This window comes from Neopelma chrysocephalum, unplaced genomic scaffold (assembly GCF_003984885.1).
Source record: "Neopelma chrysocephalum unplaced genomic scaffold, ASM398488v2 Primary Assembly neopelma1_22, whole genome shotgun sequence".
Classification (NCBI taxonomy): domain Eukaryota; kingdom Metazoa; phylum Chordata; class Aves; order Passeriformes; family Pipridae; genus Neopelma; species Neopelma chrysocephalum.
In genome coordinates, this window is record NW_020897689.1 from 9,716,120 (window position 1) to 9,738,738 (window position 22,619).

At 38.9% G+C, this 22,619-nt stretch overlaps 1 protein-coding gene across 1 annotated transcript; it reads left to right on the plus strand.

The window, feature by feature from the left end:
* Window positions 1–367: 367 nt before the first annotated feature.
* TRAM1 (translocation associated membrane protein 1) lies at window positions 368–19,560 on the plus strand. Its single transcript, XM_027697079.1, has 11 exons — window positions 368–660; window positions 3,552–3,615; window positions 4,202–4,323; window positions 4,526–4,642; window positions 5,503–5,561; window positions 5,959–6,043; window positions 9,734–9,804; window positions 9,894–9,998; window positions 10,532–10,675; window positions 11,564–11,724; window positions 13,918–19,560. The coding sequence occupies exons 1-11, from the start codon at window positions 538–540 to the stop codon at window positions 13,989–13,991; spliced, it is 1,125 nt and encodes a 374-aa protein (XP_027552880.1). The 5' UTR covers window positions 368–537; the 3' UTR covers window positions 13,992–19,560.
* Window positions 19,561–22,619: the final 3,059 nt, after the last annotated feature.

Sequence of the window (22,619 nt, forward strand, 5' to 3'; positions counted from 1 at the left end):
AGAGTGAAAAAAAAAAAAAGTGAACCTGGATGGCGGGGGTGCCGGGAAGGAGTGGAGTCCGACCCGACTCCGTGGCACAGCCCGAAGCGGGGCCAGCCCGCTCTGTTAGGTCGCGAGCCCGGCGGGATCCCCAGTCATTTTATGTCGCCGCTGCCCCGGCGGGAGAGAAGCTGGGCCAGTGCCCAGCGAGGGCTTCGGGCTACGGCCAGCGAGCATCCGGCCGCGCTGCCAAGGACGCAGCACCGCTGCCCAGGTGGCACAGCACGGCACAGCTCTGCTGACGAGTCCCGGCCACGCCGCGTCCCGGGGCCGCTCCCGGGTTGGTGGGTTCGAACTGCCGCCCCCGGGCGGGCGGAGCGCGGGCGGAGGCGCCGCCGGCCGGCAGGGGCGCTGCGGGAGGGGGAAGCGGAGCGGCGGCCGTGCCATTCCCCGGCTGCGCGGTCGCCTCCTCCCCCTCCCCCTCTTCCTGGCCGCGGCGAGCGGAGCTGTGCTGGCAGCGGGGAGGCGGCGGCGCCGGCGCCCAGCTCCCGGCCCGCCATGGCGATCCGCAAGAAGAGCAACAAGAACCCGCCAGTGCTGAGCCACGAGTTCATCGTGCAGAACCATGCGGACATCGTGTCCTGCATGGCCATGATCTTCCTGCTGGGGCTCATGTTCGAGGTGAGGCGGCGCCAACGCCCCCGCCCGGGGTCCTCGTCCCGCTTCCCCCTGCTCCGCCGGGGGCTCTCGGTGCTAGAGGGGGGGGAGGGAGTGAGCGGGAGGGCGCAGGAGTTCCGATGCAGCGAGGGCCAGCGCCACAGCCTCCCGGCGCACCTGCCCTCCGCCCCACGGTGTACGCGGGAAAGGAGCCGACTGCCGCCCCGCCGCACGGCCCGACCGCCAGCGCGGGCGCCCTCCCTGCGGTGCATCCTCGCTCCGCCGGAGGAACGCCCTCTTCCCCGGCTCGGCTCGGAGAAGCGCAGCCTGCGGCTGCCGCCAGGACCCGAGTCCCGCTTCCCCCCGCCGCCCTGGGAGGGAGGGAGGGAGGCCGTGCGGGGCCGGGCAGCGGGTGGGCGCGCTGCGTCCCTTGGCGGCGGCGGGGAGTTCCTGCGGGCGGCGGGGTTACGTGGCAGACGGGAGAGGGAGGAGGAGTGCGCGGCACGGCGAGGAGGGGGCGGGGGGCGAGGCCCGGCCGCCACAGCCGATCCCCCTCTCTTTGTGTGGCGGCCCCGCCGGGCCCCGCCGGCACTACGGCTCCCGTCGGGCGGCGCGGCGGGAAGGGAAGGCAGCGGTGACGTGTCCTTACAGCAGCGCTCGGGTCCCCCTGCCCGCGCCCCCGCACTGCCCGCGGAGCATCCCGGCGCTCCAGGCGGTTCGAGGCGCCGCTCGGATGGCGCTGGTCACCCCCCGCTGCCACCTCCCGCCTCGGAAGTGGGCCGAGGTTTGGCAGCGGCAGAGGGGAGCCCTCCCTTCGGCCTGAGGGCCGGCCCTGCTCAGGCCAGGCGCTCTCTGGGCACCCATGTTGAATGCAGATGTTTTAAAACGTGCCTTTTTGGCTCTTCTCGGTTACCTTCTGAGAGAACTGAAAAGGTGACTTACCTGTGTGACTGCCAAAATGTTGTCAGTGATCTGGGGTCACTGAGACTGAGATCATTGAGACTAAGATCACTGATCATCAGAGTAAGACACTTCATTGGCTAAATGTTTCTGGCTTTTTGGTATTTTAGACATTTGTTTAGACATATATTTGGGGTTTATTTTAGATATTTGTTTAGGGCTGTGGACCTTTTTGTTATATGGGTGGTTTTCAGAATAGTTTTATCCAGCCATTGGTACTGCTCAGTGGAGTTAGGAAAACTAGATACATATATACCTATGTATATGTGTATACATATATATATATACACAAAAAGTAAAAACAGGACAGACCAACAAAGGTGTTACATTTGAGTTTGCTATTAGAAATCACCAAGACACCACCAGTATGGTGGTTTTCTGGGGAATGACATTAAAGAGGTGGACCTAAACATTTACCTTTTAGGCCTACTTCAGAGTTACTGTATTAACAGTATTATTGATAGGGTTGGAAGTTTTGGGAGGGATTGGATGTGTTCTGAATTCTTTTGTTTCCAGTTTTTTTAACCCATGTTTTTTCTACCCTGGTGTAGAAAGGCCATATATCTTTGTTGGTACAGATGTGATGTGGCTGAGAAGATTGTAGCAATTTTTTTAATGCTTTGATATAGGTCTTGGAAATCACCTGCTCTGCTTGATGTTGGTATGGTAAGGTGTTTATACTGCCTGACTTGTGCAATTGAATTAGTACTGAGAGTAGCTGACAGAGCTTCAAAGGGCAGTTCAGAATTGACTAGTGTTTTGAATTGTCCTCTGAGGGCTCCCTTGATGGATAGCAAGCCCGAGGTGATCTCACTAATTTAGGCAAACTATTTGGATACCCTGAAGTTACGTGGACTGAACAATCTGCCATGTATTCAGCATTTCATAGAAAATCTAGGGCTTGTTGACAAAGAGCTGCTTTTAAAACTTAATTTTGTTTCCCGTGAATGATAATTAATGCTGGTAGTAACCTAATAATTATTTTCACATACTCAATGTATCCTTCCAGGATTCATAAAAGAGCTTGTTTTTTTCATCAGCCCTATGAATGCCACAAGGACGTTAGGATTTTACAGCAATGAAAAACTATCAGATCACAAATATTGTTGTAAAGCACAGTTATTTTTCCTTCTGTTAAGACATGTTGATTCATGTTGGAATTCAACTAAGATGCATTAGAGTTAAAAATAGGTTTATGCTTATTGACAAATAAGAACTTGTACTCCTGCTTATTTACTAGGGTTTTTAGAATATCTCCACCCCCAGAAAAAAGCCATTAGGACAAACATCCTCCCTCCAAATTGCTTTTATTCATTCTGCTTTTTCTTACAGCCAGTCATAAAGCAGTAGTACCACTACTGCTAAATTTAATCTCTTTTGTTTTACGCAACTTGCCAAAGGATCCCCAAGGTCAAAAGAATGCTAATTGTATTGAGTTGGTATGCCACTGGCCTGAAATGGTTTTCTGTTCTTTATGCTTTTTTTCCTTCCCTGTCCACATTTTTCAGATCACTCACAGTTTTATGAATATGATAATTGACTTTCAAATTTTGTCAAATAAAAAAAAGTAGTTTTAAATAAAGTTTATTGTCGGTAATTGCTGAATGCATCATGGTCTAGGGGTTCCATGATATTGTACATTCTGTTAATGTAATAATACAATATGGACTGAGGAAAGCATTGTAGCACGTTTTCATTTAAATGTTGTAGGAAAGACTATTTGTAAGTGGCATTTTCAAGGATATTTCATTCAGGAGGTTTGGTATTCTGTAAACAAACCTATAGAGACCAGGCAATGTGTGCTGCCTTTGAAAAGTCAGGTGAAGTGGTGTGATAACATGATAACATTTTTGGGAGGGGACAAATGTGCTGGGCAAGGGTGGTAAAAGTATTGGCATATGTCTTCCGTTTAATGTAGCTTACTTCCATGAGAATTTGTTTTTTTCCTCTTTCAGATTACAGCAAAAGCAGCTGTCATTTTTGTTACACTTCAGTATAATGTTACCATTCCTGCCACAGGTATGTATCTTGCAGGATGTTAGTTATGAGACTGTATATTCAGACATTATTAGTATGCCATGCTTTCTAGACTGACAGTAGGTGAATTTGTCAATTTGAATAGCTAGTAAGCAGCTTTCAAGGATTTCACTCTATTTTTATTAAAACTCCATTTTAATTAATTAGGTTAGAGACAATGTTTCTGTTCTAATATATTCATCATTAATGCTAAAACACTATCTGACTGGTAGATAAGTTCACACAGATTCTTACTTTGGCTTTGCAAGTGACAGTCTTTAATAGTCAAAGTGGGATGATAGCTTAACATATTTTTATTGTCCGCTTTCAATGCGTTTGGGTAAGCTTCCTAAGTGCACTTAAGTTTTTTGTTTTATAGTACCTCTTTCCAGAGTCAAAACAAGTTTGTGATGTGATGGAGAAAACTATAAACAATCTAGTGACCTAGTTTATGGTGGCAGTTTAATTTGACTTTTATTTGTTCAGCTGACTACAAGGTAACTTCTGTGAAATGTTTCACTCTGAGAAACAAACTTATTAGCCATTAAACTGTATTGATGCCTAACAGTTCGTTCTGTTTGCCTTTTAGAAGAACAATCTGCAGAAACAATCTCTCTCTATCACTATGGCATCAAAGACTTGGCTACGATTTTCTTTTACATGCTTGTAGCAATAATCATACACGCTATAATTCAGGAGTATGTACTGGATGTAAGTACAAAATATTAATTCCTTTCATCAAGAAAATAGTCAGGTTTTAATTAGACCTTAAGACTATTAACTTAAAAGTAATCTTCTGCATTAAAACTTTTAACTGTAAAAACATGCATTAAAACTTTTAGATGTTCTAATACAGTTACCAGGTAAATGTTAAGTACTGCAGCATATAAATAACAATGGATTTTCATTTCAGAAAATTAACAGGAAAATGCACTTTTCAAAAACAAAGCATAGCAAGTTCAATGAGTCTGGGCAACTTAGTGCATTCTACCTTTTCTCCTGTGTTTGGGGAACGAGTATTCTTGTCTCTGTAAGTATGCCTCCTCTTCTGTTTGTATTATGAGATTTCAAAAACTTCACTTAAACTGGTGATAAATATGGTTTTGGCTTATTTTTCTGTTTTTATCTGGTTTTAATTTTGAAGTGGGGACAAGTTTAAGAATTCTGTGTAGCTTGTAGTCATAACCGAGTATTAAGTCCAGTAGTGTTGCTGTTGTTCAATCTTGAGTTGATTTACTGTGAACAGAGTAAGGTAAAACCATTTAACTATTATGGTACTTAATTCTCTGTAGTTTTTTTGTGTTGGCTTATTAACATAAAATAAATGTTTAAAAAGCACTATATGTAGCATTTTGGAGCCTAGGAAATGGATATATGGGCCAACTGCTGTAGTCTCAAGTCAATGTGTCCTTTCAGGTTAAAGCTAGTGGCTGAATGCGAAGGGAGAGAGTATCTTCTTTCTTTTCCCTTAATATAATAACTCCTGGAAAAACTTTCCTTCTACTAGTTAAACTCAAAGCCTGTCAGCAGTTTACATGAGAAGACTTATGGCTGTAGAGATGCTGAAATAACTTCCATCTCATTCTATGTGGAACAAACACGTGATTTGATTGGTTGTTTTTTATTTTCCTAAGCCAGTACTACTGTCTTTTGTTTTGGGGAGTTGTTTTTTGGGTGGGTTTTGTTCTGCTTATTTGTGATTTCTTGGGTTTAAAAAAAAATTAGATCTGCAGCTTTTACTTGTGTATGTAGATGTGTACACATGTGTTTGTATGTACACACGTGCATATACATAAATGCATACGTGTATGTCCAGTCATTATTTCTGACTAGAAAGTAATATCTCTGAGAGTTTATTGGGAGGTTTTGTTTGTTTTTTTTCCTTTTTAGGAGAACTATATATCAGATCCAACCTCTCTGTGGAGGGACTATCCGCACACTCTGATTCCGTAAGGCCTCTTCCTTAGAGGATTGCTGGGCGAGAGGAGGGGATGTTTTAAACTTAACTTGTGTCACGTACAATTTGTGTGGAATAAGTAGTTTGTAAAACTATATTAGTCACTAATGCATTTTTGGTCGTATTTATGTGGCCTCTTGATTCTTTGACAATTGTAGCATACAAAGTTCTCTTTCTGTAGGCTGTTACTTAAAGAATTAAGTTTTTGCAAGCTTTATATTAATGATTTTGGTTTTTAAAATCTTAGTTTAAAGTTGGCTGGCAGGAAGGATCTGTATGTTTTCTTTCTTTAAGAGACAGTGATAAAATGTGTTCACTAGAAGGCTTCTGAAATGTTTTAATTTTATTCATAATAAGTAATGTGGTTCAATTCTTACTGTATTGCACAGGTTTCAAATGAAGTTTTTCTACATCTTACAGTTGGCATATTGGTTTCATGCTTTTCCAGAATTGTACTTCCAGAAAACTAAAAAAGTAAGTTCAAAATGTAAATGGAAGGAACTGCCGAGCAAACAGCTCAAACAGTGGAGTAGTTAATTTCTTTTGAACTTCCAGAGTAGTGTGTTACCCTAGATTTCCTACCCTATTCTAATTTGTGTTACCTGCTTTTCTTGATGGAATGTGGGGTGCTCAAATGTCCATGTGAGAAAGGGGTCTTTTTTATTTTAGTTATTTCAGTATTTCTAATTGCAGTAAAATTGCTGTATATCTGTTGTGTAAATAAAAATTACTAGTGTTTCCCATCTACTGAAAGAATTTTCCCTTGAGGAAATGAATGTGAGATTTTCTTTTCAAACTTTTTTTTTTGTTTCTCATAATTGGTGGTCTGAATAGTCTCATTGAAATCACAACTAGTTAATGAATCATGATATAGGTGTAGAATATAAGCTGTGAATAATTTTATAAATCAAAGTGATATTAAAGTCTGTGATTTGATTTAGGTACCACTATCCTCTGCAGAAGTTCTGGTTAGTTATGTATTGATAGTTTTTTCAGTTCTCAGTTTTTAACAGCAGCATTTTTTCCCTGAGGGTTTTCTGTGTTTGGTTTCTCATAACACTGAATTCACATCAGATTTTTTGTAGCACACTTCTTGCCTTCCTGACCAATTTAAGTAGGCTCTTCGCATGTTTTTGCTCAAGATCATTTTGCATATACATTTTTCTGCTTAAACTTTCCTGTTTTAACCTCTTCAACATGGCTTCACCAAAGGCAAATCGTACTTGACTAACTTAGGGGCTTTCTATGGTGGAGTGACTGCATCAGCGGATGAGGGAAGAGCTGCTGATGTCATCTACCTGAACTTCTGTTAAGGCTTTTCATAGGGTCCCCCACAGCATTCTTATTTCTAAATTGGAAAGAGATGGATTTGATGGATGGACTGTTAGATGGATAAGGAGCTGGCTGGATGGCTGCTTCCAGGGAGTTACAGTCAGTGAGTCAATGTCCAAGTGGAAACTAGTAACAAGCGATTTTCTTCAAGGATCCGTACTGGAACCAGTGCTGTTTGACATTTCATCAGACAAAGGGGTCAAGTGCACCCTCAGCAAGTTTGCAGAGCCACCAGGCAGAGTGTTGCAGTTGATTTGCTTGAGGAAAGAGGTGCCATCTAGAGTATCCTGACAGGCTTGGACTGGATCCATGTGAACCTCATGAAGTTCTACAAGGCCAAGTGTAAGGTCCTGCACCTGGATTATGGGAATCCCGAACATCAATAAAGGCTGGGGATGAATGGATTGAGAACAGCCCTGCAGAACGCTTGGGGGTACTGGGGATGAGAAATTGGACATGAGCTAGCAATGTACCCTTGCATCCCAGAAAGCCAGTTGTAACCTGGGCTGCATAAAAAGTGGTGACCAGCTGGTTGATCTGCCCCTCTACTCCACTCTGGTGAAACCCCACTTGGAGTACTGTGTCCTGCTCTGGGGTCCCCAGCACAGGAAAGGTATGAATCTGTTTGAGCAGGCCCAGAGAAGAGCCACAAAGATGAACAGAGGACTGGAGCAACCCCCCTGTGAAGATAGGGTGAAAGAGTTGGGGTTGTTCAGCCTTGAGAAGAGAAGGCTCCAGGGAGAACTTATTGTGGCCTCACACTGTTTGAACTGGCCTTATAAGAAATATGCAAAGAGACTTTTTATCAGGGCCTTTAGTGAGAAGACAAGGGGCAATGATTTTAATCTGAAAAAGGGTGGTTTTAGAATAGATACAAAGAAATTCTTAACTATGAAGATGGTGAGACACTGGAACAGATTGCCTAGAGAAGCTGTAGGTTCCCCTTCATTTGAAGTGTTCAAGGTCAGGTTAGATGGGGCTTTGAGCAACCTGATCTAGTGATAGAAGTCCCTGCCCACGGTAGAAAGGTTGGACTAGATGATGTACAAATGGCTCTTCAAGCCCAAACGATTCTGTAACTGTTGTTGCTCTGTGACTAGGCTGTATCTCTGCTGCCAGAGTTTATTCAAGAAAATGAAACATAGGTGTTATGTAAGCATAGGTCTTTGCTTAGGAGCCTAGAAGAGGCTTAGTAAAATAGTAATGAGATGCATTGTTTTTATGCTGGTCTGATACAGTATAAACACTGTTTTGCAGATGACCTGCAGCTCATGTTCCCATATTGTGCTAATGGTACCTCTCAAATGTAACTTCATAGCCAAGTCTGGAGATTTTTTTTTAACATAAGTTCAAGAAAACTGTCACAAGTGGCCTAAGTGCTGTATGTTGAATAATAGTGTTTCGGGTCAGTACTTGAAATTTTGGCCTCTGACTTTTGCATTAAGTTTAAAGAGTGATAGTTTATTTGTTTTAGCAAGTTCACAGTTGATATTTCTTTCACCATGGCTTAACCTCTGCCATCTTGGCTTCCTTGCCTTATTCCGTTTCTTGAAGGAACTGGCTGCATTTACTCAGGTCTAGTTGTCTTTACTGCTGACACAGACAAGGGAAGAACTTCTTAACTCCGTTTCCTCTGTATAGGCATGTATGTCTCCAGTTGCATTATTCCAGTAGACCTTCAGTCTACCAGTTTGTCTAAGCAGGCAGCATAGGCTGTTGAAATATTACCTCAGTTCTGAAGTTAGTGTAAAAGGCTCCTCCTGTTAGTACTTGGAGAAACTAACTATTTGTACTGACTATTCCCTAATTTCTCTCAAAGAAGTATTTTTTTGTTTTCTTTCAGATAATTTGGAGTAGGTCTTTGTTCATCTCTTTTCTTGCCCTTTGTCTGTATGGTGCTTTGTGCGTGGTGTTTGCTGTTGTCACAAGTGTTTGATTCTAGATGTTTGTTGGATTTGAGATTGAGTATTGAATAACATACTATAGATATTACAAGATTAAAATGTTAGGCCTTTTTTATTTGCATGTATACCAGATAAAGCTGAAGATCTTTGAACTTTATGGATTTTTTCCAAAAAGTAGGAGTTTCTTAAGCACAACTTGAATGTACTCTGCATACTGCTTCAAAACAGATTTTTATTGTGATCTGGCATACTTTAGTGATTCTTCTCTTCACAGATGGCACAATCTGCTTTCCATGTGCTGTGTGTCTCTTTATTATTTTGTCTCCATGAAGTGTTCAATTTAATAGGGCTGGCTAAAACCTGAATTGAAGTGTGACCATGAGGTTTAGCATGACTAGTTAATAACTATATTCTCTGTATTTGCCAGCAACAGTGTGTCAGAATTTTGAATGTTCTTGAATTTTTAAAATCAATGCCAAGACTAGGAAAACTTTTCATCTTGGTTTGTAGGCTGTTTTATTTCTGTAGCAATCTGACAATCTGATAAGCAGCAAACATGGAACTGTAGGAGCTGATGATACAGTTATATGTATACAAAATAAGTATTGTAATAGCTTGTACAAATTCATGGGAGTCATAACAAATAAAACTGGGTGCTTTTAAAAAGCATCTTTTTTGTGTTTGATGCATTTTCTCACAGTAGCATATGTGTAAGATTCTGAATATTATTGCTAAGTAAGCAATAAGTTATGTGTAGAATTAGATGACCCAGGCTGAGTAATTCAGTGCCAGGCCAGACCAGGCCATGTTAAGGTAGTTGATAAACAAAGAAGAATTTCCAAGACTAGGGAATAGTAATAATAGATAACATTGTACCATACTGTATAACATTGTGAATAAGTCATGGTTGTTTTTTTCTTCCTAATAGGAAGATATCTTTCGCCAGATTGTCTACATTGGACTTTACCTCTTTCATATTGCTGGAGCCTATCTCCTGAAGTAAGTCAATTGTAAACTTTTTCTGGCTTCATTCCCTTTCTTAAACATCTAACAAAATGTCTGAATGTTTGTTTTGTTTGTTTTGATAGTCTGACCCATCTTGGACTTGTTCTTCTGGTATTGCATTACTTCGTTGAATTTCTTTTCCACATATCGCGTCTTTTCTACTTCAGTGATGAAAAATACCAGAAAGGGTAAGTAGTCTTTATCTTTTAATTCATATAATTTCTATCTTAAAGCCTTTTGCATTTGACTAACCAGAAACCAAAATTACGAGGAAGTTCAAACAGTTTTTCTTAGAGACCACAGTTCTCCAGAATAGTGGTAGTACTTATATCTTTTAAACAACTGTTTTTCTAACCTTGTTTTAGCTTATTTAAGTAAATGTTAGTAGCAGTATAAAAATGAAATAAAATCTCACAATATGTACTAAATTTTTTTTTTTAAGTTTTGTAGAGAAAGGAACAGGATAGGTTCAGTATCCTACAGCCAGTGCTGTAGGACTTAATAACATGCTTATGTTCTAATAGTACTGGAAAGCACTTTTCATTGAGTTGAAATTAGTTTTCAGAACATAATGCAAGACTCGTGGAATAGGTGCGAATGAATTTAGGTAAGTTCTTATATTCCAAACAAATTTGCATGGTGAAGGGTAAACATTTGCCTTGTTAGTGCATGTGTTTTGAATGGAAAATTCATTTAGCATTTGTGGTGGTTTTATTTCTAGATTTTCACTATGGGCAGTTCTGTTTGTTTTGGGAAGACTTCTCACCTTGATTCTCTCGGTCCTCACTTTTGGCTTTGGACTAGCAAGAGCAGAAGATCAGCAGCTGAATTTCAGTACTGGAAACTTTAATATCCTGGCTGTTAGGTATAGTAAACCTGGAACAGTTCTTAAGCACGTACTGTAAACCTATGTTAGATACACAATATAAATGGTATATGGTATGGTATTAATGCCAGTAATTCTGAATGATTGAGTATTTTCATGCAACCGATGGGATCAATGGGAATAGCTTATGTAAGAAACTTTTAAACCACAGTGAAATGAATTGTTTACAGTCTACAGCTGAGAAATCTGTAACTGGTTACTCTTCTTTGTCAAAAGACACCCAGAATTAAAAGGAATATTCAATTATAAACACTAATTTTAAATGTTTGAGATTTAGTAAATTGAATTCTAGATATAATTGCAGTGAGTTTATCTATAGAGGTCAAGGTGGTATGCCCAGAGCATCCTTGGCCCTGGTTGAAGATTTGTGCCTCTTTCTCTGTCATTGTTATGGCTCCTGTTGTTGCAACATGATGCAGAATGTTCTGCCAACCACCTGGCCTTCTTATGAATTAAATCTAGAAAAGGAAGTTATTGAAACATTGGCAATGTAAGCATTACCCTGCAGAACTGATACTCAGAATGGCAAGACACTCTTAAACCATTTTCAGCTGTTGCTGATACCTTGAGAGTAATTCTGAAAAAGACAGCAGGAAAGAAACCTCGTACTTCCTGGTTTTGATGGGCAAAGACTTCACTATCACTGTATATCCAGTTTTGATCATCTGTGCTTAAGCCCAGTTGCCCTGTGGGATCAAACACTTGCATGGCTTAGCAAATGGATGTTACTAGGAGGAAGGGGTGGAAGTTGCCAAAAAAAAAAAATAATCTGAACAAAACTGAACTTCTAAAAATTTGTGTTATCTAGAAAGAATCACTCTGTGTGACAAACTTACTGATAAAACTTCACTTGTGTTTTGTTTCTAGAATCAGCGTGCTGGCCTCTATCTGCATGACTCAAGCATTTATGATGTGGAAGTTCATTAATTTCCAGCTTCGGAGATGGAGAGAGCATTCTTCTTCCCAGCCTCAGTCAGTGAAAAAGAAGTTTGTATCAGCTAAAGGAAAGACCTCCAAAAAAGAAAGAGGTTTGTAGTTTCAGTTTTTCTGTTGCCTTGACTTCTCAAAAACAACCTTAGGATGTGCAGAGCCTTTTTTAATAGAGTTGCTAAAGCAGCATTTTATATTTACCTTGCAAGTGAGAGGACTCCGTTACAGAAGCAGTATTAGTGAATATTACTGTGGGGAGAGTTGATTTAAAAAAACACACTATATATTGTTTGGATTTTCCAATTGCCCAAATGAAGGAATTACTGTTTGTAACATGATATTTTTATTATCTTTAATTTCAGTTCTTGAACAAAATATATGTCATGCTTATGTTTTGTTCACTTAAAAAAGGGAACAGACACAATTATAGATCTGTTCTCATAAATAATTATTTGTAAAATTTTTTTGCAATTAATTTGAAGCTTGTTGTTTATTGCCACAAAATTCTGAGGTTTTAGGGGAAAGAAATGGTTTGATGATCCACTCAGTCTTGTGTTGGACTCTTTTTACAAAAAATAGAATTTGATAGTTGTTTAAGGGGAGGTAATAACTACTTACTAGTCTAGACCTGTGTTGAAGCATTTGGAAATGTACTGATGACTCCAGGTTTCACTTTTTGATTATGTCACACTCTTTTTATGGAAAGGACGTGAAAGATGAACTGAATGCTCTTTCCTCCAAGAAAAATTACGTCCTGTTTTAAAAATAAAGTTTCCCCATACTTCAGTATTTCTGTTGTACCATCAGTTAAGCTTCTGTGTACTTAATTGCTAGCTGGAATAACTTCTGGATTTTTTGAAACTGCTGAAGTTGTTTAAAAAGCTTTTTTCAACATGATCCTTTGCTCCCAATCATGTATTACCAACCTGTTCCACTTTTTGATATATTAAACATAGTGTGTGTGAAGACCATTTGCATCAAGAACGGAGATTTGTGGTGAATGATATGTAATTTTTTTTATTTCCCCCAAGTTTCTTTTTTATTAAAATGATGTGCTTTAGATTATTGCTGCACTCCCTTTAGATGATTTGTAATTATCACAACTTGGCTTTTGTATGGTGTTGGGATTTTTTGTTTTCATCAGAAAATACAGGGGGATTTTTTTAATAATTGAGTGAAGGTAGTTTCCTATGTGAAAATGTCCCATTTAATCAGAAGTGTCCTATTTAACCAGAGCTCCGTGTTCATTGCATACTCACTATGTTGTTTCTTTATTTTAATTGAAGTCTTTTATGTCAAATAATTTTAAAATATAAACTTTAATAGTGTTTTCATCAGTGAGTCAAAAAGGTAGTACCTTTTTAAAATCTCCTAATCTATTTCATTGATATAATTTGGTGAATTTGCTGATTTTCATTCAACTTCAGTGGACACTTGCAAGTGGTAAACGAACAGTGAAAAAGTCAGTTAATTGGAGTTGTGGTTTAATTCACAAAATAATTGAGCTATACCTGTCTTGAGACTGAAGAATTTTTTTGTTTATTTTAAATAGAAAGAAAAGGACTTTGTTCTTTCATATTCTTCTGTTTTGAGTGTTCCTGTAATGTTATCTGTTCAGAACACCTGCACAGGATGCAGCAAAACTGTGTTTTTGAAAGAGTAATATATGTAATTGAACTGTTTAAAACACTTCTTTGTGTTTCACCTATTTCAAGTACTCTTTCCATGTACACATACTCATTGCAAATCTGAACTAGTGTTTTCCTTCTGTCCATCTTTTAAAGTATATGCTTTAAAAATTGTATGTGCATCTGTAGATAAAGGCTTTCCTATATATATGAAATACTTGTAAATGAAGGAGTGTAATTTTAGCAAAAATTTATAATATGAAATAGGTGGGACAAGTAATTAAGACCTATACAAGGGAATTGTGTATATACTGTGTGTCTCCAAAATTTCACAGAACATGTCATCTACAGGTCGTGTTTTACTTTTTCACAGAATATCTTCTAAAATATTGTAACTGGTCTTGATTTTTCAGTCTAGGTCTATATAATGCACATATTTCAGTGTCTGACCACATCAGCAAAGTGGAATTTATTGTAGTAAACTTTAAATTTTGCACTTTCTAAAAACTGTGTTATACTGTTGCATTCTGATGATAATTATGAGGTTTAATGAAGAAGATAAGTCAGAAAATAAGTTAAAAGACTGTTTGTATAGGACCTAGAAAAATGTAAAAAAATATGAAACATCTCATTGTATTTGAAAAACGTTTTTTTGTTTTGTAGAAAACGGAATTAATGGAACAGTGACCTCAAATGGAGCAGACTCACCTCGCAGCAGGAAGGATAAATCCTCGTAAAACTGGGGTTTATTAAGTTAATTGACTAATGTCCCCAAAGAATCTGCTTTTTACATGGATGGCTCTTCAGCACTAGAGATATTATGGATTAAGGAAAATACAATTCATGTTTTTTGATTATTGATGTTGTTTTGAGAAACTTTTTTTAAAAAGCCATTTTGACTAAGGAAAAAGGTTTATCTCTCTTCAAATACTTGAGGGGAGGATTCAACACTTTTTAAAAAACATTGACGCTTTTTTAAACATTTACTGTGATGAAATAACTTACTTAATGAGGATCACTGTTGCAATGTATTATTTCCCTCCAGTTTTTGTAATCTTGGTGATATATGATGTTCTACCAACTTCACTTTTTCCAAGTTCCTCAAGAAGTATTACAAAATTGAAGTAAAAACTTAGTATGCGTTTTCAGATACTCTGGCTTTTCAGTTAATTACCTTGACTCAAATTTACATTTCAAATTGGGATTCCAAGACCACACCAATAGACCTCTTTATTTTGTAGTTACTAGCTGCACAATGTCTGCTCTTAGAATTGCCCCATATCATTAAAACAGAACTGAAATAATCAGAAATGTTGCAGAGTCTTATTGTTTGTTGGTTAGAAATCTCTTACAAGGAACAAAAAACCTTTCTGAGATATAGCTTTTAGCACTTGAAAATTAGAAGGGAACGTGTATGATCATAGGAAGAGTTGATTTGAGTAGCACTGTTCACTTCTGTGTGTGCTTTTAAAGTGTACGTATCTTGGAGAATTAGTGTGCATTGGACCTTCTTTAAAAACTTGTCTGGCCGATTTTAGAGGGTGGAAGTTCTTACAATGTGTTGTGTTTGTTTTGGGAGGCAATTAATGCTCCATGAAGAGGGAATTAAATAAATGGATCAAGTTATGAGAAACATTCCTTTATTCTAACTGCTTTGCTTTGTTTCACCTCTGTTAGGAAATAGTTTGATTTCTCCTATATATGTTTTTATGAAAAAATATTTAGAAGCTACAACTTCTTAAAACTGATTTATTGTGCCCTTTGCTACAACTGGAAAAATCTCAATTTAAGAATTCTTCCATTATCTTTTAAAATTGTATTCAATGTGAAGCTTTGTCCAGTTAGTTTTCCAGTTTAATATGCAGATAATGTTTCCTCTGTGCGCTTTTGTAATGGATATAATTCAACCCATTGCACTTGAGAACGAGTGAGAGATTTATTTCAGTCTTAAGAAGAAGTTGCTAAATTAGTCTATCAAGTTAACCAAAGTATTGAACTGCTTATTGATTGAGGATAATTATGAGCAATCAAGCTGATAAATAAAATAATTTTAATTAAAAACTGTTATTATAATTGAGTTTATACCCAACAGAGTAATAAATCTGCATTCTGTATCTTCTACAGTTCAATTGCTTACTATTCAGAATAAACGTTTCCAGTACAAAATATTCTCTATAAGTAACTATCCATTCTTCAGTTGTTTAGTGCTATTTAGAGTTATTGCAGTATAAATTATTATTATATGTTTCTGCTAATTACAGTCGCGATTCCCACGTATTTGGTTCACACCTCCTGAAATGGACTTGGCAGACTTATACTTGCTTGGCTTGAGAATTCTAGGGCAGCATGCCCTGTAATATGCCCAGTCTGCTTCAGTAGAAGTAGCTATGCCATGCCTTGATTTGAAGTGGTGGAACTGTGAATCTCTCTGATTCTGGAAATCTGCCATGAAACTGACATGAAACTGGAAAATTGGAAATCAGAAATTTTGAGAGAATTGTATATATTATATACCTGCTGCTGAAAATCACATTTCAAGTCTGATGTTTCTAGAAAGACCTTCACAAATTCTGTGTGCCTTGCTCTCAACTTGTACCTTAAGCCGGGGGGGGAAATTTTAAGTGTCTAGTCTGGTACTTTGACTCTAAATCAGTTTGGTTGTGATATCCAGTTGTACTGGGGCTCTCAGAATCATAACAGGTGGAGGAACAAATTATGAAGGGAACATCTAAGGTACTTCTTGAGATCTTTAATACTTATAGGAGAGTTGTAATAGTTGTTTCCCTAAGGCAGACTGTTTCTTGTAAACCTCGTTCACAGTAGTCTTGAAATGCAAACTTCAGGTTAATTTCCAAAAACTTTGAAGGAATATATTCTTGACTGTTAATACTGACATTGCTTTTTGTCTCCTTTTGGCCTTATGGACAGAAATTCTTGGCCTTAGGACTTTTAACAAAAGCACTTCTGTTTCCACAATGGCTTAATCTTCATCCTTGCCTTATAGGAGTTGTCGCTGTCTGCCAAGTAATATAGAATAATAACAGTTGTTCTAGAATTTGGATAGAGTATTGGAAGCCAGTATCTTCTATCTTTTGTATCATAACTAAAAATACCTAATTATTATGTTTGAGGCAAAAGCAGTGATTTAGAATTTTCTACCTTGGAATGGAAACACTCATGAACTTAGAAGATTTTGAGACTTATGTTTCCAGTTTGATATTACTTGTTTTAGCATAAGATTATTGTCTGGCTGGATAATTTCTTTTTAATTGCTTAAAACTGGTTTTTAAATGTTATTGCATTTTTTGCTCTTTGCTTGTAATCTGGGATTCAGTAAGATGGAAGTCTAATCATGTTTTCTTAATTATGGAGTCAGGAAAAATAGAAATGGAAATGGCTGAAGAGTTCATCATTTTATTCCTATGTCTAATAAAATAATTTTTGCCTAGGCTGCAGTAATTTATCCTGGTCAGTTGACAAGTCCCGTGAAGAGAAAGATTTTCCATATAGATGGATTTTAATTGAATAATTATACATACAGTGGTTAGGGTTTTTTGGGTTTGTTTTTTGTCTTAAAGCCCCTTCCTTTTGCCCTGTCTTATCAGAACTTTTCAAGATTTAACAACAGATGATTTATAGCCTTTTTTGCCCCCTAAATGTGTGTTTGGTTTCTGTGCCAGAATCTACTATCAAAACTATTATTTTACTTTTAAAGTGATTATATTGAACTTCAAAGTACAAACAAGGAGCTCAGACCAGCTGAAAATAATTTTAGTTTTCATCTGGACACTTTGACTAGTTGCAAAGACTGATTTCTCCTATGTGAATTACTGATGAATGTGGAAATACTCTTTGGAAATACTGCTTTTCTGGTGATCCTATGTCCAAAATTAGGAATTATGAAGGAATTTGCTAAGCAGAGAAAATGCATAGGCTATTTCTGCTAACGTTAGATTATGCTGATGGCAAATTAAGTATGTTGGGATAATGCATATAGAAAATCAGTTATCTGTAAGCATTTGATATTTTTCCTAAATACTTTCTTTCTTTGAAAATTTTAGTTGTGTTTATGGAGTTATATTAGCCAGGATTGTAATGAGCAGTGCACTACTCCGGTACAAGTAATTGACTTCTGTAAAAACGGGCAATACACATTTGCAGTCCTTTTGTTCTTTGAAGATTTCTGAGTAATTGCACCTGAGGTAATTTTGTCGGTGGCAAAACTTGATATTAAAGGAAAGGGAGCATTTTCATGGTCATGCTAAGCTGAAAGTAATGGAGATTGCTGCCAAAATTGGGGTTCTGTCCCTTGCCTTGGCTAGCACAAGCCTTTCTGGTTGCATGGTGAGCCAGATCAGGGAGCTGGTGCAGGTGGTTGCTTGGGATTTTTTTCCATTGGATTAGTTGTCTGATAGTAATCCCAGAGGCTCACGAGTAGTTACGTATAAGCAAGAAGAAAAGATGCAGGGAAAAGATAAATCAGGTTCTAAGGCAGCTACCCCTTCTATTGACATGTTGCTTAAATATCTCACTAGGTTACAGTGTGAGTTGGAAGATCTTGAAAGGCTTCCAGTCATCATTACCAGAAGGGAGATTGGTCTCTGGTAGCTCCTACATGCCAAATCCACTAAGTATTAATGGATTTTTGTTGGATATTGTGGGGGAAGGGGAAATAGTCATTGTGCTTTACTGTACTGAGATACCTTTTAACTGTCAACAGGGTTTCCAAGCAGTGCAAAATTATACTGGTTATGTACAAACTGGAATTTTGAAAATGTAGATTGTCCTGGATCAAACAAATAAAACTACTTTCCTTAACAGCCAGGAAACTACAGCTTTTTTGGTGAGGGATTTTTTTTCCGCATAAAGTCTTATGTATTGAAGTAAATCTTCCAGAGAGTTTTGCAAGAATTGTATGATATACCTGTCTTGGTACATGGAGAGGAGGGTTGTTTGGTTTCTCTTATTTTGTTTTCAGGAAGTTCACCAGCTGATTCCTAGGTCATACTTGGGTTTGGTTCCATTTGTGACTCAGCCCTTTGGGCCTGTGTTGTAAATGATGGAGACTGGCAGCTTGAATAGGCTTCCTATGCAGTGTTGGTCATTGCTGTCCTAATTGTTCTCTCAGGAAAATCTCAGTATTGAAGGGACTTGAACACAAAGTAGAGACAGTCGTGCTACTTGTAACGTTTGCAGGCTGGTGAGAGCCTGTGCACAGAGATACTGCGTTCCGGGGAGGGGGGGCTGTGGTTTAATGCCCACAGCCTGTAGTAATAGTCATCTTGTTGTGCAAATATTTAGGCTACTTCTGGTGCAGAGTATAAGAATGTCCTACAAAATGAAGGCTTGGGGAATATTTGGAAGATCCTTTAAAAGGAATGAGACTTCAAAGGACTGGTGTCAGTTATCATCTGTTCATCATATTTGAATTTCTTTTGTTGTTAGCTGTGGATTATCTTTAGAGCACTGGATTAGCCCATGCTTGTTGGTTTGTTGGTGGGGTTGTTTTATATACCGTAGGTTGTTGTGCTGGATGTTTAATGAGTATCCCCTCCTCACACTGTTCCCTGAACTACTCAGTTTTGGGTCTGATAAGCCTAGATCTCTACACATTAAGGAATTTTGTGTGCTCTTCAGAATTAAAACAGGAGCAGGGCTGGACTGTTGCTGGATCAGACGTGCAAGAAATAAGCACATCAACATATTGGGTGTCATCAGAACCCCCTTAATGGGAACTGAAACTCTTTAGGATGAATACATTGCAATACAACTTATATTGGATGTAGCTCACATCCACAGAGCAAGTGCCATTGTAGATGAAATGGAACTGCTTTTAGCATCTGCCACTGTCAATTCCCTTTGGTGAGCGATGGGTGAGGAGTGCTGGGCTCCAGCAGCAGTAGACTGTTCTTTTGATGTTGTCAATTCAAAAGGCAACAACTCCTATTTCTGGTTTAAAAAAAAAAAAACAGCCTAGCTTTAAATCCAATACGTTTGATCTCTATGTGTCCTGTCACTTTTATTTTAGGTTTCTGCAAATACTTTAGTTTTATCCTGCTCAAGGATGGCAAATATGTGATATGAGTGCCAGAAATAACAACTCCTTTTTCTTCTTTTTGTGTTTGAAACTTTTTGCAGAATCAGAGCAGCTAGAGTGTAGCTTTATAATTCAATAGTCTTTCAGTATTCATTCTTTGTCTGTATTTATTGTGGTTAATATTAAAGATCAGGCATTGTCATGCAGCACAACACAGTTGTTACTTCTTCATTCCACACACAAGAGTGTTAAGCAATTTGATATACTGAGTTGAAAAAAAATACATTAGTCTTGACTGGTTTAGCAGAAATTGATATTCCTGTATGTTTTTCCTTTGCATATTGCAGTTCACTCTTACTGCCTTTCTCATTTAAGAAACTGGACACTTAAGGTCTCTGTATCTCTAGACTGTAGTTTTGCTGTATAGCACTTGACAAATTATGGTCTAGAACTTGAGCTTTGTGTCTCCATATATTGGTTATAAGTGTTGAAGATTACATTTTGCACTGTAATCAACAGATAAAAATTCAGCCCATGGTAATAAGAATACTGTAACAGGGTAGGAATTTTGACTCTTGAACTCCAGACTAGAAACCAAGCCAAAACTTAACTCGTGTTCTCACGCGGGTAATTTCTCCTTTTTGTTTCTTGATTAATCATTATATTTGTTTGGTTTATTTTGACTGTAAGTTCATGTGGCAAGGGTTGTCTTGTGTGTGTGTGCGTGCGTGTGTGTACCCAGGACAATAAGGTCTGGAGCCCCAGTCTGTGGAAGCTGTAATAAGCAATCACCTTGTTATTGTTTTCCTGGATATCATAATAAAGAGTATCAAATTAAAACTGTGCTTGAATAGTCTGTTACAAAAATGGAAGCATGTAAATTGCATCTGGCCTTGCTTACAGTCCAGCAGCATCAGCGAGATACTGGTCAAAGACAAATACAGTGTTTTATTTGGGGATATTCACTTAAACCAGTGAGATCTGCTTAGGCTGAAGAGGAATGGCATGTAACTCGGGCTGGAGCTGGAGTTTGCACAAAATTATCAGAAGTTCAGGATTGAGTGTCTCACCTGTCAACTTGAGAAACCACATTGGCCCTCCCTCTTGAGAAGGTGAGGTTTGTTAGCTGTAATGCTTGTGCAGCATTTTGTATCCTCTGAGTAGCACTTTCCAGCTTGAGAATGTAACCATGAACTTGGAGAACATCAAGAGCTGTGCTGGGCAGTGTCTGGTGTGGCCTGGGAGCTTGCTATTCTAGTGTCTCCACGCTCTTCAGCTAAACAACTTTTAAAGCCTTCATAGATTTCAGCCTCACTGATACAGAAAGAGTAAAATTTTATCCAGTCTGAAGCTGAGCCTCCACACTGCTCTGTTGGTGATCTCGACAACATGGTGGGACCTGAGGACTGCACCCAACTTAGGAAAAGTTAGGCTGTTTTTTGGAAACTTTTACCATGAATGTTACTTTCCTAGGGGTTTGATTTGATACATGGTGGAGGGGCTGACTACAGATCCCATGAGCTCTGTATTCAGTTCTGCTCAGCATACATCAGGCTGGTGCTTTTGAAGAACTGTTGAACTACCTAAGTAACCCTTAAAAACCTGCATTTATAACTTGTAAATCCTCAAACTAATTGAATGAAAATGTTAAGTGAAGGTTAGTCTTTCATGAACACACATCTTGTTCTTGACTTCATTGTTAGATATCATAGCTTAAACTGCAGCTTAAAAAGAATTTTGTTAGAAAATCAATGGAAAAAATATAATTTCAAGAATCAGAGCTATCTTGCCACCGTGTGTACTTGCCAGGTGACTAAATCTACTGTAGGTGGTAAGGACAGGTAGATATTGACAAGTAAGTGGCATCTTGGATGATTGTAGCAACTGCTACCTTATCTTTCCCCTGCTGCACCTCTCAGTATCATAATTTCATTCTACTGCCACTTTTGGAGGGATCCAGCAAACACAGATGGGAGGTGGAGCAGATGCAGTCTTAGGAGCCAAATCATGTGATGAGTTTGGGATGTGGGAAAAGCAGCCACTAGAGGCCACCAAAGTCTGTGACAGCTGCTTTTGAATTTGGGTGACTGGTAGCCAGCAAGAATATCTCCAGAGGCCTATGTTTTTGCTGCACTTTTGGCAAAAATTACTTTTTGCCTTTAAAGAATCATTGCTGCTGTAACTCAGAAAACAGAGCATTGAATTAAATTAGACCAAACTCCTTGTAGTTTTGTCATAGTAATAAAAGCCATGTTGTGTTCTGCAGGGCCTGGAAGGTGTCCTTATTTGGCCAGAAGCTACTTCCTCACTTCTGGTTGAGAGAACAGGATGTAGACGTCCAGTATTAAAGCTTTATGTTAACCCAAAAGTGCAACGCCTTAGATTAAAAGCAGCATTGAGAGTGCAAAATAAGCCTCCGATTATATCTGCCGTCTGTGATCAGTTTTGTAGACACGTACACAGTGCTGTGGCAGATGCTGATTTCTTTGCTTTAATCCCTGGGGTGGGAGAAAGTATAGAAAACCTGTGCTCTGTATTTCCACTAATTTTTAATGCTTTCAAAACAAAGTTATTGTTAGAGAAGCTTATTCATGCTGTTTCATGCACTGAAATTTCGGCTTTTATCTGCCAATAGGAGACCCTTGTTTGGTGGGAGTGTTGCTTATGGACATCTCCCTTAGATGCTGCAGGAGCCATATGAAAACTTTGCCTACAGTAATTAAACCAACTTCTCAGAAAATATAAGTTAAAAGTTGCAGTTTACAGATTTCTTTTTACAATAATAAGGAAGAGTTTTGTTCTTTTAGCATGTGCCCCCTTTTATATAGAAGAAAGTGTTTTGGTGTGACATAGGAAAATGGTCTGGTCCACCAGTTTTTGTTGTTGTCTTTGGGGTAGTTTTACCCTAGTCTGCCCAGAAAAATAATCCTGCCCTGGCTGTATCTGTTCTGGATCCTGGAAGGATTGCTTCTGCTGTTGGAAAGCAGTGCAGTGCAGGGAAATCTATCTCTGGAAGAAAAACAAGAAATATGGCTCTCCTTCAGGATTGTCCTGGGACTTTGGTGGAGTCTGGGCAAAAGTTTCCTGAACATCTGGATTTGGGTAGTCCTGGTAAGAGATGGCAAAGTATCTGAATTATGTCATGAGCTGTGAATGTGCTTTGATTTGTAATTCATTAAATTGATGATGACAGGTTGAGTGTCTGACTGGCCTAATCATTGGCTTAGTATTGCCACGCTGACCTCTAAGACAGACAATGTGCAAAGCATTAATTTGTGTGGCTCCACATCTATGAAGATGCAGTTGAAAATGGGTCCCAAGACTTGCG

Bases quoted from the DNA above. Each gene is read 5' to 3' on its own strand.
- TRAM1 (XM_027697079.1), top strand. From the start codon at position 538: ATGGCGATCCGCAAGAAGAGCAACAAGAACCCGCCAGTGCTGAGCCAC. The intron at 661-3,551 runs GTGAGGCGGCGC...TTCCTCTTTCAG, and splicing joins TGCTGGGGCTCATGTTCGAG to ATTACAGCAAAAGCAGCTGT. The intron at 6,044-9,733 runs GTAAGTTCAAAA...TCTTCCTAATAG, and splicing joins ACTTCCAGAAAACTAAAAAA to GAAGATATCTTTCGCCAGAT.